The sequence below is a fragment of the Narcine bancroftii genome, chromosome 8 (genome assembly GCF_036971445.1).
Source record: "Narcine bancroftii isolate sNarBan1 chromosome 8, sNarBan1.hap1, whole genome shotgun sequence".
NCBI classification, from domain to species: Eukaryota; Metazoa; Chordata; class Chondrichthyes; order Torpediniformes; family Narcinidae; genus Narcine; species Narcine bancroftii.
The window spans coordinates 161156772-161171649 of record NC_091476.1 but is presented as its reverse complement, the minus strand read 5'-3'; the positions used below and the strand labels follow the sequence as shown (position 1 = coordinate 161171649).

The 14878-nt window shown below is 37.6% G+C and overlaps 1 protein-coding gene across 2 annotated transcripts in view; it reads right to left on the bottom strand.

Annotated features, from left to right (window-relative positions):
* Positions 1 to 14564, bottom strand: part of cap1 (CAP, adenylate cyclase-associated protein 1 (yeast)) — a 49993-nt gene extending 35429 nt beyond the window's left edge. Inside the window, exons 1-4 of one of the 2 annotated variants that reach the window (XM_069895697.1) lie at positions 14495 to 14564; positions 6962 to 7079; positions 5557 to 5657; positions 3093 to 3170 (exon numbers count right to left, since the gene is read on the bottom strand). In XM_069895697.1, the coding sequence (XP_069751798.1) occupies positions 3093 to 3170; positions 5557 to 5657; positions 6962 to 7070 (288 nt within the window). In that variant the 5' untranslated portion in view covers positions 7071 to 7079; positions 14495 to 14564. The other variant, XM_069895696.1, reaches the window with a different exon arrangement.
* Positions 14565 to 14878: the final 314 nt, after the last annotated feature.

The following is a 14878-nucleotide window of genomic DNA, read 5'->3' as shown; positions in this document are numbered from 1 at the left end:
ACCCGCTCCCCAAAGTTAGTGGAGACCCCGCAGGGTCGCGACCTCCCGACCGCAGGACTGCAAAAATGGCTCAGAGCCAAACAGAGGTGCGCAACTGCGCATGCACGAGCAATCGCGCATGCGTGATGCGCACGACAAGGAGGACACCAACGCGAGGGTAGACCAGCTGTGGAGTGAAACTCCACAGAACGAACAGCTGAGAGATGCCCGACGGTAGGGCTCCCAGCTGGAAGATAAAGAAAGCAACGGGAAAGGGAGGGGTGAGAAAGAAAAAAGGAAGCAAGAGACAGAACAGATAACCAGCCCAGAAGAAGAGGACCCACATCAAGAAGCCATGGAAAGGAAAAAAATACCCAACAAACTGAGACAAGCAACTCAACAAGAAAGTCAGAAGAGACACAGATACAAGGAAGAGAAATAGAAGACACAAACACAAGAGCAGACACAGAAGAAGTGCACAGAGGAATAGGAGGTAAAATAGATGGACAGTATATAGATAAAAAAAATTTTCAAGAACAAATGAAAACATTAAAAGAATGGTTGACACTAGAATTTAGTGAAATGAAAAGAAAAATGAAAAGTACAGAAGAAAAAGTGAGTAGAATAGAGCTGGTCATAACAGATGTAGGGAAAGGATTTGAAAATGTGGAAGACCATGTAATGGCTGTAGAAATGGAAGTGAACGACCTAAAAAGAAAATTGGAAGTGACAAAAAAGTTAAAGAGTCACAGGAGTTGTTAGCTCAGAAGATGGATATAATGGAAAACTATAGTAGGCGAAACAACATAAAGATAGTGGGCCTAAAGGAAGATGAAGAAGGCACAAATATGAAAGAATTTATAAAAGAATGGATCCCAAAGGCCCTGGGAATGCCAGAAATACAGGAAGGAATGGAAATAGAAAGGGCACACAGAACACTAGCCCCGAAACCACAGACACAACAAAAACCAAGATCCATTTCAGGAAAATTTCTGAGATACACCACAAGAGAAAATATATTGGAGAGGGCAAGGAATAAAATTAGAGAAGACAAAAAATCATTGGAGTACAAAGGTCAAAAAAAAAATTTCTACCCAGACATAAGTTTTGAGCTCCTAAAGAGGAAGGAGTTTAACATAGCAAAATCGATCCTATGGAAAAAGGCTATAAATTTATGTTAAGATATCCAGCAGTGCTTAAATTAGTTATCCCGGGGGAGCAAAACAGACTGTTCTCAGATCCAAAGAAAGCACGAAAATTTGCAGAACGCCTGCAAGACTGAAAGAGAGATGAAGAGATGTAACAAGAACGAAGAACAACAACAAACTACATATAAAGATGTAAAAATAATGTACAAGTAAGAACTAAAGGAGGGAAGAAAAGGGAACTAAGGGAGAAGGGGGGGAGAGAAGGGGGTAAAAAATGAGGCGGAGCTTTGTTTTAATGTGAAGATAAAAGTCTTTTCTTGAGGGGTTGGGTGGGAGAGAATAACAGTCACTGCGAAATCAGTTGACACTTGCGAACGGGGAGTTGTGGTTGCCCAGCAAGGGACAAGGGGTGACTCAGAGAAGGGGGGGGGGGGGGAATGCTTGGGGTTAAGGGAATTTTAGATTTGGGAGTATTTTATGTTTTAGAAGTGTTCTCATACATTGAGTTCAAAAAAGGAAAACTGAGAAATGAAAATGGGGAAAAGGGGAAAGATGGTGGTGAGGAAGTGGAAATGAGATGTAAACAGAGTATGAGATGGCCATGTTGAACTATATGACTATAAATATTAACGGAAAACATAACCAAATCAAAAGGAAGAGGCTATTAAGTTTACTGAAAAAAGAAAAAATACGCATCTAACTGAAGTGGAACACAATAAATTAAAGATTCTCTAATTATTCCTACCAAGGTGACTGCATTTCCAAATTTGCAGCTGTTATACAACTTGGAAGTGAAGTGAAATGAGAGGATAAAAATAGTTTAAAACAACAGGTTGGTGGAATAGGTTGATTCAAGTTAAAGTTAAAGCCAAGAAATATGAAGTATTGTATTTTGATAGAAAAAACAAAAGCAATGCAAACAAGGCTACACAATTTAAAATGGCTTTTTGATCAGAAAGGTACAGGAATTGATAAAAAAAAATTACTGGCTGATAGGGACACATGAATTTTATTGTCCTTGGAACAGAGGATATTAAAAGAGAATATTGATTTCAGCATACACCAAAAGAAAGGGCAAAAACACAATAAAGATAATCTATTCCTGTCAGAAGTGTCAAAAGCTAGATGAAGATGACTTGCACAAGATCCTAAATATAGTTGAACAAAACACAGCAAGAATCCAGAATCTACCATCGAGGTAGTAATGGACGTAAATTCAACTACAGCATTCAAAAGTGAACTAAATATTTAGCTAAAGAAATAATTTGCAGGAATAGAAGGAGATGGTAGAATAACAGCGTTGATGGACTAATCATATAGATCTGGAATTGATAGAATTTGCAGGAGAATTGAAACTGCATAATATAGTCCCAAAGCAACAAAATGTCCCCCTTCGCTTTTGCAATTATGTGATTCAGAGTGGCGAAATCAGTTGTTAATCAGAATACAAGAGGGAAAAAGTTACACACTTCTGGTATACTGAGGTAGCCAACATAATTTTAGAAATGGATTTAACAGACATTAAATATAAGAATCATGGTCCAAACAGAAGTCAACTTAGAAACTCAAAGTCTCAGAAATAGTAATAGCAATGTCCATTTAATCAACTTGCACAGAATGGTAAATGCTGATCAGAGCCCCTTTACTCTTCATCAAAACAAGGCCTATATTATGTCCATTTGAGAAGTCTCAGCTGAATATTTGTACACAAGGCATTGTGATACTCCCTTAGTACTGCACTCAAGTATCAGAATCCATGATCAGAATGCAAAATATTGCAATTAAAAGGGAAGACTCAACACTGACCAGTTGCTACCAACTATCCATGGCCCACTGAGTGCAGAAAGAAATGTTTAACTCTGCAATGGAAATTGAATGTACTATACAGCACGTAATAAAACATTGAAAACAAAGGAAATACAATTACTCTAACTGGACAACTATTACAGAAAGATATCTACCTACCTGTGGAGGCTGCTGACATTGGGAAGCAGTCACCAGGAATCCTCGCTGTAACTTTAGAGCTTCATTCACCATATTAGCCTAAGCAGAGAGAAAGAAAAATACTGATTACTTAAAAAACATTTTCTCATTCACACAAGTCTATTTAGGTTCAAACATACTTAAATGGTTTTTGAAGTAACTGAAGTGGAACACAGTAAATTAGGGAGAGACAGGGTAGGACATGTAACGGCAGCATCATATAATTTGGTTATATGGTTAAAAATATGATAAAAGCCAGAGGTGTAGCTATATTAATCAATAAAAATGTACCAATCAAAATAGAGGAGGAAATAATAGATCCAGCAGGGAGATACGTGATGATAAAATGTCAGATATATTCAGAACTCTGGAATTTGATCAATATATATGCATCTAATGAAGAGGATCAAAAAGTTTATGCAAATTTTTTTAAGATTGTAGATACGCAGGGGAATATATTGATAGGAGGGGACTTTAACCTTAATTTGGATTCAAAGATGGATAAAACTGGAAAAAAGACTAGCAGAAAGAACAAAGTAGCCAAATGCAACTTTTGGAGGAGACAACACCCAAAGGAGAAGGAATACTCATATTATTCGGGTAGACATAAAACATATTCAAGGATTGACCTGTTCCTGTTGTCAGCCCATATCCAAGGGAGAGTTAGGAAAATGGAATATAAAGCTAGATTGTTATCTGATCACTCACCCCTGTTATTAGCAATAGAACTGGAGGACATCCCATCAAGAACATATAGATGGAGATTAAACTCCATGCTACTTAAAAAACAGGATTTTAGAGAATTTATTGAGCGCCAAATTAAAATGTGCTTTGAAATAAATGCAGAATCAGTGAAAGACAAATTTATATTATGGGATGCAATGAAAGCCTTCATCAGAGGGCAGATAATAAGTTATGTAACCAAGATGAAAAAGGACTACAGTCGGGAAATAGAACAGCTGGAAAGGGAAATAGTAAGTACAGAAAAAAAACTAGCAACAAGGGAAGATCCAACAAAAAGAAGAGAATTGGCGGACAAAAAAATAAAATACAAAACATTACAAACTTGTAAGGTGGAGAAGAACATAATGAAAATAAAGCAAAAGTATTACGAGCTAGGAGAAAAAACACACAAAATACTAGCCTGGCAACTTAAAACAGAACAAGCTAAAAGAACTGATTTGGCATCAAGGAAAAAGGACAAACAAATTACATATAACCCAACAGAGATCAATGAAAACTTTAAAGAATTCTACAAGCAATTATACCGAACTGAGAACGAAGGGAAAGAAGACAAAATAGATGAGTTTCTAGCTAAAATTGAACTACCGAAATTGCAAGAAGAGGAGCAAAACAAATTGATAAAACCATTTGAAATAGAGGAAATACAAGATATATTAAAAAAGTTACCCAACAATAATTGGTTACACAGGCTATATATCACGCCCCAAAAGTTAAATAAATGGGACCCAACAGTATCAGATAGATGTTTTCACTGTAAGAAGGAAATGGGAACAACAGTACATGCAATTTGGGCATGTGAGAAAGTGGAAAAGTTTTGGGAAGATCTCAATCAGGTATTAAATAAAATCACAAAAAGCAACATACCAAAAAATCCAGAGATCGATCTTCTAAGTTATACAAGAAGTAAAGAATTAGGCCTCAAACTGGATGAAGCACAAAAAAGATTTATTATGATAGCCTTAACTGTAGCAAAAAAATGTATAATATCAACTTGGAAATCAGAAGAGAGCTTGAGAATACAGGAATGGAACATAGAAATGAATAAATATATTCCATTGGAAAAAATAACATAATTTAAAAAATAAAGTCACAATATTTGAACAAATTTGGGAATCATACATGGAACACAACAGAGAGGGCCTACCATGGACCTGCACCCCCTAAAATGATAGAATGAGAAGACGACAAAATGAACTGACCCAGCGTGTAAAAGTAGATGACACAATTTTCTTGTTTATTTTCATTGTGTGATGACATTGTTTAATGGGTTTATTGCATTGTATATGTTGAACGTTTAATGGGTTTGGAGGGGGGTGGGAAGGAGGGAGGGGGGAACAGGAGAGAAAATGACACTGTGTATATTCAAGAGGGAAATGTTGGTGTGTATTTTGATTAATATGGTTCATAATGTGAAAAAATAAAAATTTAAAAAAAAGATGTATCCACGAGAGTTCAATTGACTTCAGAATTGAATTGGCTCATTTACAACAGGATCAAAGCAAAATGATTAAAACCTATTTTTTCCATAAAGCTAATGAAGGGAACTTCACCAGTCTTTGCCAGTTTGAAAAAAATACAATATAGTACAAAATCAATAGATATTAAAAAAGATCCTAAGGATGAGGTGCTTCACCTCCTTATGCCACATTATCAGGAATATTTTAGCTTCCTATTAAATCAATCACAAAGACAAATTACTCACATGTGTCTCAACATCTCCACCAATTTCTTTGCTTAGTTTATAATACATTGCTACTGGCCCAGCAAGAAGCTCATCAAATGCTTCAACAAAGGGAGCAACCACTGCAGAGAAGCAAAAACACCATTAGAGGTAGCCAAGGTGAAAGCAACATTACAACAGTTAAGACAAGTAATATATAAGTGGACATTTTACAAATGAAGGATAGTGAACTTTTATGGTACAAAATGGAGAACTGACTAGATACTGTGGAACTTGACCACATTCATTTCTATAGTTTCAGACAGAAATGATAAGTTAGGCTTCCCTTATTAACAGAGAAAGTTTGAGCTGGATACACAAGATAACAAAATACATGATTATTATTTCTGTTCAGGAACAGAACAAAGTGTCTGATTCTCAGCAAGAAGAGAACCAGGAGACACCATCAACTATGCATGAGATGGGTATATCCAATCTCTTATTTTTGTAAAACATCTGGATAAGTATGCATGTAATGTATGCAATCAGTTGATGATAGAAGTGGTTTGCAATAAACTGGGAAGAATTGGAAGAGTGTATAATGATGGATTTCATTCTATAGAATTAGTTTTGGTGCATGCATATGATACAAATTCTTCAGTGCTTGAAATGGATCAGGGTCCCTCAAGATTTTTCAACCACATCTTTCCATTAATGTAGAATCTTTTGGTACAAAATGAATACATATACATTTGTAAGATAAAGATACATTTGAAATTGGATTAAAAATGTATGCTAATTGACAAGGATTCTTTCATATAAACACAAGAACATAAGAAAGGGCCATCTGGCCAGTCAAGTCTGCTCAGCCATTCAATAAGATCATGGCTCACGTTGCCATGGACTCGGCTCCAAACAAGTGGTGCTTCTGCAGGAGAAAACTTCTAATTTTAACATTTTCAATATGAAAGAACAAATAGTTCAATTTTTTTTAAATGTTTCAGCTCAGAAAGCCTAGTAAAGGGGATGTAGACTATTATAGCATATACTGCACAAGCACAGGTATCTCAGAAGACAAGAAATTAATAATCCATTAGTCTAGATTTTTAAAATCTTACCCCTAACTAGGATGCAAAGAACTGTTCAGCTTCCATATTCATTTTTTCGTAATGATCTATTTTGCCATCAATGAACCAAAACGTTCAATGACCATCATTAACCATCTTATTCATTATATACATGATCTGCACTCTAACACAATAGCATCCATGTAAAACAACTACTCATTCTCCATCAGTTAGCCCTTGAATGTTCCGGCCAGTCAGATCAGACAACTTATTTCATAGCAGCTACAATGTGGACACACATCAGATATTATCCAATCACAGAATAAAGTGGAGGCAAGACTTAATCTTTTATAATGTTCCAACTATACATTTTTCATTACCATCAGATCCATCAACAGAACCAACTCCATTTCTATCAGATAATTCCAATGTCTCCAAACGCAACACAGCTTTCTCCAGTCTCTGTAGAAGAGCTTCCATGTTTGCCATTGTTCAAAACTAAAGGAAGAAAGGATTATTAAACAATGCATCAAATATTATTGAAGAAGACATATTGGTTTCAAATGTCACCTCATCCATGTGTAGCACAACCTTTCAGAAAAATTCAATAGTTGACTTTTTTTCCAATAATTGATGCAAAGATTATTGGCTACACGTTACTAACAAATAAAACAATGCACAGCAAATGTTCCCTTGTTTTCACTAATGTAAGTAGTGTATGCAGAAACTGTGCTCCAAGCAAAGTTGATCTAGACTATTTTTGATAAAGGTATATTTTCAAGCCTTCATTAGAAATTGAATTCCAACTCCTCATTAAAAAAAAACTTTCAGGAAAAAAAATTGAATAATTTGGGGCTTTATGAAATAAAAGTAGAACAACATCTGCAAAAGCCTGAGACACAAAATCAAAGTAAGACATCAGGAGATGGTGGGCAAACTTAATAGGAGTTGAAAAAGTGAAAGGATGATGCAGTTCAAAGAGACTTCTGATACGAGAAAGGAAAGGGGTGAGGAGGAGGAGAGAACTCTCCATTGACGTTGAATAAGATTAGTTAATAAGTATTTTTCTTGTATTTTAATTACATTTTTAGGAGCCATTTTTTCTACATTTGCCAATAAAAGTGATTGAAAAAACCTTTAACATGTACATAGTAATAATAGTATTTGCAGAGAAGGGCATTATCAAGAAATAATATGGGACAAATTAAAATATTTTTGTTACAAACACAACAAAGCCTCTTATTCATTAAACCACTGTTCTTTCTCAGCCAGTGGCAAACGTACAAGGTACGGTGAATGGATACTTCAATGTTGATCACCAAAGAGCTGACAGTCCAAGAAGTCAGATCCTAAATAGGGTTGTAGTAGATGGTGAGAAGGTTTCTCTCATCAACTTGTCTGCTGCAGATGTACCTGCATATGACAGTATTGGTAAAAAGTGACCGCTGCTTAGTCTTGTGGCGAAAACATTCGTTTCACAATCTATGCTTTCACGCATTGTGTAATATTGACAATTCCAGCACCTACATTGTGTGACCATTTTCATTTTAGACTGGTTATCAACCCTATAATAGCTCCACATAATTTTATGAACTTCTTGGGAAAATAGTCCCAGCATATTCTCTGCAATTCTTTTTTTAACCCTATCCTATTTTGTTTCTTCTCATCATTCCAGCCCAGGAAACATTAAAAAAATTACATACAAGTTAACACATCCTTTCGCCCACGACCCCACAATCCCCAAACACATCAATTAACCTATAACCCCCGTATGATTTGAAGGGTGAGAGAAAACCACAGCACCAGGGGAAACCTATGCAGACACATGTAGAACATACAAACTCCTTACAGACAGTGCCGGGTTGGAAGCCAGATCACTGACGCTGTAATACTGCTACACTAATCATGTTGCCTGTGAATCTTTTCTGCATCCTGTCTAGCTCAATCACATTCTTCCTTGGATAGCATGGTGGCCAGAATTGCACAAAACACTCAGTCCAGCCCAACCAACATGATGCCCTGACTTAACTCAATGTTTCTGTTGATAAGGGAAGCATACCACGCACCACTGTGCCTATCAATATTACTACTTTTGGGGAACTATACATCATTGCCCCAAGGTCTTGGTACTCCCCTGAGCCCTGGTTTGGTTTAACCTCTCAATATGCACCACTTTGCATGTCCAGCTTTTCCCTTGTTTACCTTCCCAGTTGATCTAGATAACATAACTCAAAACCAGCCATTCTCAACAGGGGCCTGCAAAAGATTATAGATATGTTTTTGGGAGATAAATTGGGGCAGGTTTTTTAGTGTAGGTCACATACAAACACTTTAAGTCAGATCTTATTTAAAATACTGGAGCTCTGCTCATGCTAGACAGGCTGGGTCCAAGAACCTTTGCAAAAGCTTTGGAGAGTGCCCAAGAGACTTTACTAATTGATTGTTGTTTACAAAAAGGGAACAGATGAAACAACTAGTCAGAGCCGCAGGCTGTCTGGAGTGGAACTTGCTGTTCTAAGAGGGTCATTTGGTTCTGCAAGCAGAGAGAGAAAAAGTTTTTTCTCAGAGAGCGAGAATTCAGTTCTGCAGTTTTACAGTCAGCAGCAGCAGCCGGGACTGGAACAGGACAAGCTGGAAAGCTTGTGGAAAAATCCCGTTTGGAAGATGGGTTGTGAATGCTTAGTTCAGCCTGGTCAAAGCCCTTGTGGTTCATTCAAGAGGAGAGGAACGGCTGCTTAATGTTTCACTTGAAACAAGTGAAACAAAAAGGAACTCGGTGGTGACCGAAAGAAAGAGGTTATCATCTGGAAAACCCTGATGGAGCAAGTTTCTTTGGCAAGACACTGAAGTGGCTGGTTACAAGGCATCAGTTGTGGGTGTCCAGTGAACAACAAATCTCTCTCTGAAAACCGACAAGAACCTTCCCGAGGGGTAACCATTTACCTTTCAAGCACCAAAGCCTGGTGAACTTCATAAATGTTAAATTCTGTGCACAGTATATGAATTGCCTGCAACCAGTAAACTTGGAGGAATGAGGTGAGATTGGACTGTGAATCAAAGAACTTTTCTGAACTTAGACACACATTTCATACACGAGCACTTAGAATTAGAAGGGGGTTAAGTTAGGTTCATTAAGTCATTAGTGATAAGTTAAAGTGTGATTCTGTTTGCATGTTTAAGGATAATTAAAAACAACTTTTAAGTAACCATTTGTCTTAGTGAATATCTATTGCTGCTGGGTTTATGGGTCCTCTGGGCTCATAACAAGCCTCAAGGACCTCCTGGGGTTCATAACAAGCTGAAGTAAAGCCTCATTTTCTTTACACATCACACAACGTAAATGCAGTAAAATTGCCTGTATCCAGGGATTCAAGCTACTGGCAACCCAATGAACTGCAAAAAAACCCGAGGAAAGAAATAAATAAAATTATAAATAAAAGTTTAAAATTGTAAAAGTAAATATTCTCCAAAGCAACCCTTGGTGAAGATGGGTAAAAACATTCAGCAACAAAATTTCAATGAACTTGCGCTTGAAAAAAATGATGGCAATTTGGGTTTCTACCAACAGCTTTCTACATAGTAAATCTATACACTAAACAGAGTTTCCCCAAAGTTTTCCATAAGCACAGAACATTGTTCAGAGAAGACATGATACATATTTTATTCTATTAACATAAATGTAGCAATTAAAACTACATGGTTATCCATTTTTCATCAGTGCAATCCATTCTGAGAACCATCAATATAAGCATTTTAAGACTAAGGTTCAAAAGTTTGTGCAGCAAACCAAAAAGTCAATTACAGGAAGTGACTCATTTAAAATAGACTTGGGACTTAAGACAAAAAGTATTTCTTTATTTGAACTTGCATCTCGCTACAATGTCCAAAACAGTCTGAACTAAATAGCCACAACTTTAAAAAGAATGACCTATTTACAAAATGCATTGAATGAATATTAATTTTTTCAGTCTGTTAGAACACCTGCTGGGAGTCCACTAATATTCTTTGAAGAAGCAATATACTGTGGATAAAGGGGAACCAGCAAGTGTGCTATATACAGTACATGATTGAAAACAAAAGTTATTGCAGAAAATAACTACTCATGTTGCTGGTTGCAATGAATTAGTGAGAAAAGAAGATTATCTAGTTGTCAGAAAATAGGTAGGCCCTTTTGGCCCACAAGCCTGTTCCGCCCAATTATATCCAATCGATCTACACCCCCCCCCCCCCCCCCCGATACATTTTGAAGGGTGGGAGGAAAACGGAGCACCTAGAGGAAACTTATGCAGATACGGAGAGAATGGACAAACTCTTTAGTCAGTGCAGGATTTGAGCCCCGGTCACTTGTGCTGTAACAGAATTGCGCTATATGAATTTATATTGGGCTTCAACTTTTTACAATTCATATCATAACTTGGGCAACAGCTCTGAAGACAGGTTTGCGAAACATGCTGTTGTCATAAAAATAATTGGGGATAAGACACAGGACTACAAATTGAATCATTTTTGAACAGACAAGGTTTAATTTCTCAATGGGATCTGAACCTTTGGAACGCTCTTTCTCAGAGGACAGCGGAAGCAGGCTCTGAATTAACCTTTTGAGGCAAAATAGACAAGATCCTTTTTAAGCAAAACATTTAAAGAATAGATGGACTTCAATGCTAAGCTAAAGTTTCAATATGATCAGCAATGACCTTTTCTAGTTACAGAGCCATCTTGAGGCCTGAGTGGTTTACATTTACTCTTGATTCACATGTTTGACCATCCAACACAAAATGCTACATAACAGGAAACATCACTCAAAAAGCTCACTGATTCTTTGACAAGTATGCTTCAAAACACTGCTACATTCCTATGCCTCAGGTATTTATTGTGTATATAATTGTGAGGATTACACCACCATTAGAAATATAGCTGATTTATCTTAACCAAGATACCAAGACTAGCTGAATTCCTGGGACTTCTACAGATCAGCACAATTTAGACATGGGCCTTGAAACTTCCTGGACATCTCTACCAATGAGGATTGAGGAGGAACAGGGTTGAGATTGACAGCTGATAAGCATTATCCTGGGCTGGGAAAAGATACAAAACCATCAAAATTTCTTCGCAAGTTCAGGTAACCTAAAAAGTGCTTTGCAAATAAGCAAAGAACAACAATCATTTTTGCTAAGTCAGATACAAGAATACTAATTTCTCAGAAACAGTATGTGTTAATGCCAGATACTCATTTTCCCTTTTAAAATACACCAGTGTTGCTAATGGGGATACAAAAATACCCAGGACAGTGAAATAAATTAATTATTGCAGATTCCATAACTGAATGTCATTGATGTTCAGAGAAACACAAAAATAAAACTGGCATTCATCTTTGATTCTCAAGAATCTTCACTGAACATCAAAAAATCAACTGAAGAAAGAAAAATGTTTCTGTTAAGCACAGTCCTGCTGTATTTTCACAATTCAACAATTAAACAGTCCTGCTTGGAATAATCAATTACACATGCTCTGCTTTTGTTCAGAAGTTTTTGCCACATTGTTTCTCATCTGCCACATCTCATTTAAACAGTATGATTTCTGATCACAAACTTTTTGTCTTCTGGAAAAGTTCATAAGGTAACAATGAAATGAACAATAAGAAGCTGGAGAGACTGAGTGGATCAGACAAATCCATGGGTAGAAACAATCACTCAACATTTTGGGCCATTTCATGGATACTGCCTGATCTGCTCAGTTCTTCCAAGCTTTTCATTGTTTGCTCAAGGTTCAAGTTATTGTGTTTCTCTAATTTATTGAACAAGCTGTTTTATAATTTGTAGAAATGATTGACAGAATTGTACCAACATTCAATTATTTTGTGTAATTAAAGGAAAATTTTGCTCAAAATATATCTATCCTCTTTAAAACAGCATTTGACATCAACCTGCCCAAAATAAAAAAAGATATGAGAGAGATGATATAGAAAAAGATGTTTCAGAGGTGACAGAGAAAAAGATAGGACAGGGATGATAGAGAAGCTTGACCACTCAACAGCCTTAAGACTTGCTACTACTTGCTTTAGCCTGCAAAACATTGCACATTTATGATTGAATTACTAAGCAATGTTAAAGCATGACAGACATGTAACAAGGCAATAATGACAATTAAAAGTTTAGTTTTCAGTTGAAGAATTTTAAAACCTTGAAAATGAACCTCCACAGAACTAAAACATGACGAGAAGACATCAGGTATTAGCTCACCAATCTGACCCAGAAATACATCACAAGCTCCTTCATCATTGCAGAGTTCAAATGCTGGAACTGCACTCCAACACCTTTGTGGGGATACTAACTTTTTGTCAACTCTCAGTCCTATCCTCGTCATAGCCCCTTGCTGAAAGAATCTATTCAGCAGTACTGCTGACTTTACTAACATCACACAATTCCAAAAATGTACAAATAAAATCTCCACCAAAAACAAATTAGGGAATCAAGTTTTAACATGTCAGTAGAAAGGTTTGTTTTGTCAGAATTTAATCCATTTTAAATCCATTGAACTAACAGCAGCTGTGAACTTCCAAACCATAATCAAGCTGATTTTCACTGAAGAAAAAAAATAACTTGACAAATTATATCATAAATGAGACCAATATAATGAACAGGAAATTCAGCCCTTTATTACTGTCAGCATCCCAAATACACTAAATGGAACAATTATTTTGATTCCCCTCTATATCTTTATTAATCAGACAATGGGAAAAAACTCTTAAGTACAACCATTATAAAACATCATAAATAGTTTTGAATTCACTTAATAACCAAATCTTTCTGTCCCTCAGGAGTTGAAAATTCCAAAGGTTAATCAGCCTCTAATTTCTCATCTCCTTGATATTAGATTCCTAAACTGAGCAAACATCCTCCAAGTAATCACCCTATCAAGCTCTTTAATGATTTTTGAAGGCGTCATTTATTCTGCTGCTTTGGTCCAATAACCATTTCTTAATCATAACTGCATATTTTCCCCAGTTCCTTGTTGATTGCCTTTTCCAAAATAAAAATTCACGAAGACTAATGATCTTCCCTTCTCCACTGGATAGGTCACAGCCTTAAAAACTTTACCTAATTAATCAAACATTCGTGCTGGTTTTTCCCCAAAGTGTCGTAATTACATCAATCTTCTGGCTGCCCAGCCCTCACCCTCCACTGATGTTTCCGTCCTCTATTTACTCACCCTGAATCCACAGGAGCAATTCTATAACCTGTAGAACTTTAGAAGATGCCAACCAAAACTTTCTCTCAAGGCACCAATCCTAAACTCAAGATTCCTGAGATTTAATGGACTTTCAAACTCATCAATGACCTCGAGTGCTACTTTTTAAATGCTTCCGTTGCCACAAACAATTCAGTTTGCAAAGTCCTTGATTTCATAAGAGAGCTGGTAGGTTGAGATAACAACCAACTTATTCGTCCCTCGAAGTTGGAAACCTTCTTGGTTAATTATGAAAGGAACTTTCCTGCACTGGCCTCACTTTAATCGAGTCAACCAAGATTTCATTCTCCTGTGCGGCAAAGCGGAATTGATTTCAGCTGCCCCCGAGATGATCACTGCAATGGACATGAAAACTTTTGCATTTCCGTCTCTGGTCTCCAAATCTGGTCGCCAGAGTCACCTTGTAATATTTTGGAGGGGCCCCTGAAAAGAAATCACACGGATACGCCCTGTCCACGAACAGGCAGGACAAGTTTGGAGACTCCTTCCCCACACCTTCCCCTCACAATGGAAACTCCAGCCCCACCTCGTCGCCCGCCCTCGCCCCGAACATACGAACCGAAATACACAGGAGCGCTGAGCGACGCCCGGGAGCTCCCAAAAAACTCCGTCAAAATGTCTGGCGGGGGGACGGTCTGAAAACACCGAGCGGGACGCTCCCTCACCGTCAGCGCGAAATTGCGGCCCCGGTTCCCGGAAGTGGCCCCCGGAAGTGAGGCAAGACCCACAACACCCAGCGCGAGCGGATGCCGCGATCTCCTAATATGGAGAAAATGGCTCCGAGGAGCTGCAAGGAAGGGCCGGAAGTGTGGAGAAAGAGATCGTTGGCGGGGTTTCGCGCGCTCTCGACGCACTTCCCTATTGCTGGTGCGGGGCGGCCTGGCGACTTCCCGCCTCGATGCACCTGCATCGACTTGTCCAGAATGCCCCTCAGGTTTAGAGTTGGAGGAATGTGATCCAAGAGGGGGGGGATAAAAAGCATCTCAAATTGTTGCGAGCAAACAACATGTTTGCAAAGGTCATGAGGGAGGATTGCCCTAATTGGTGTC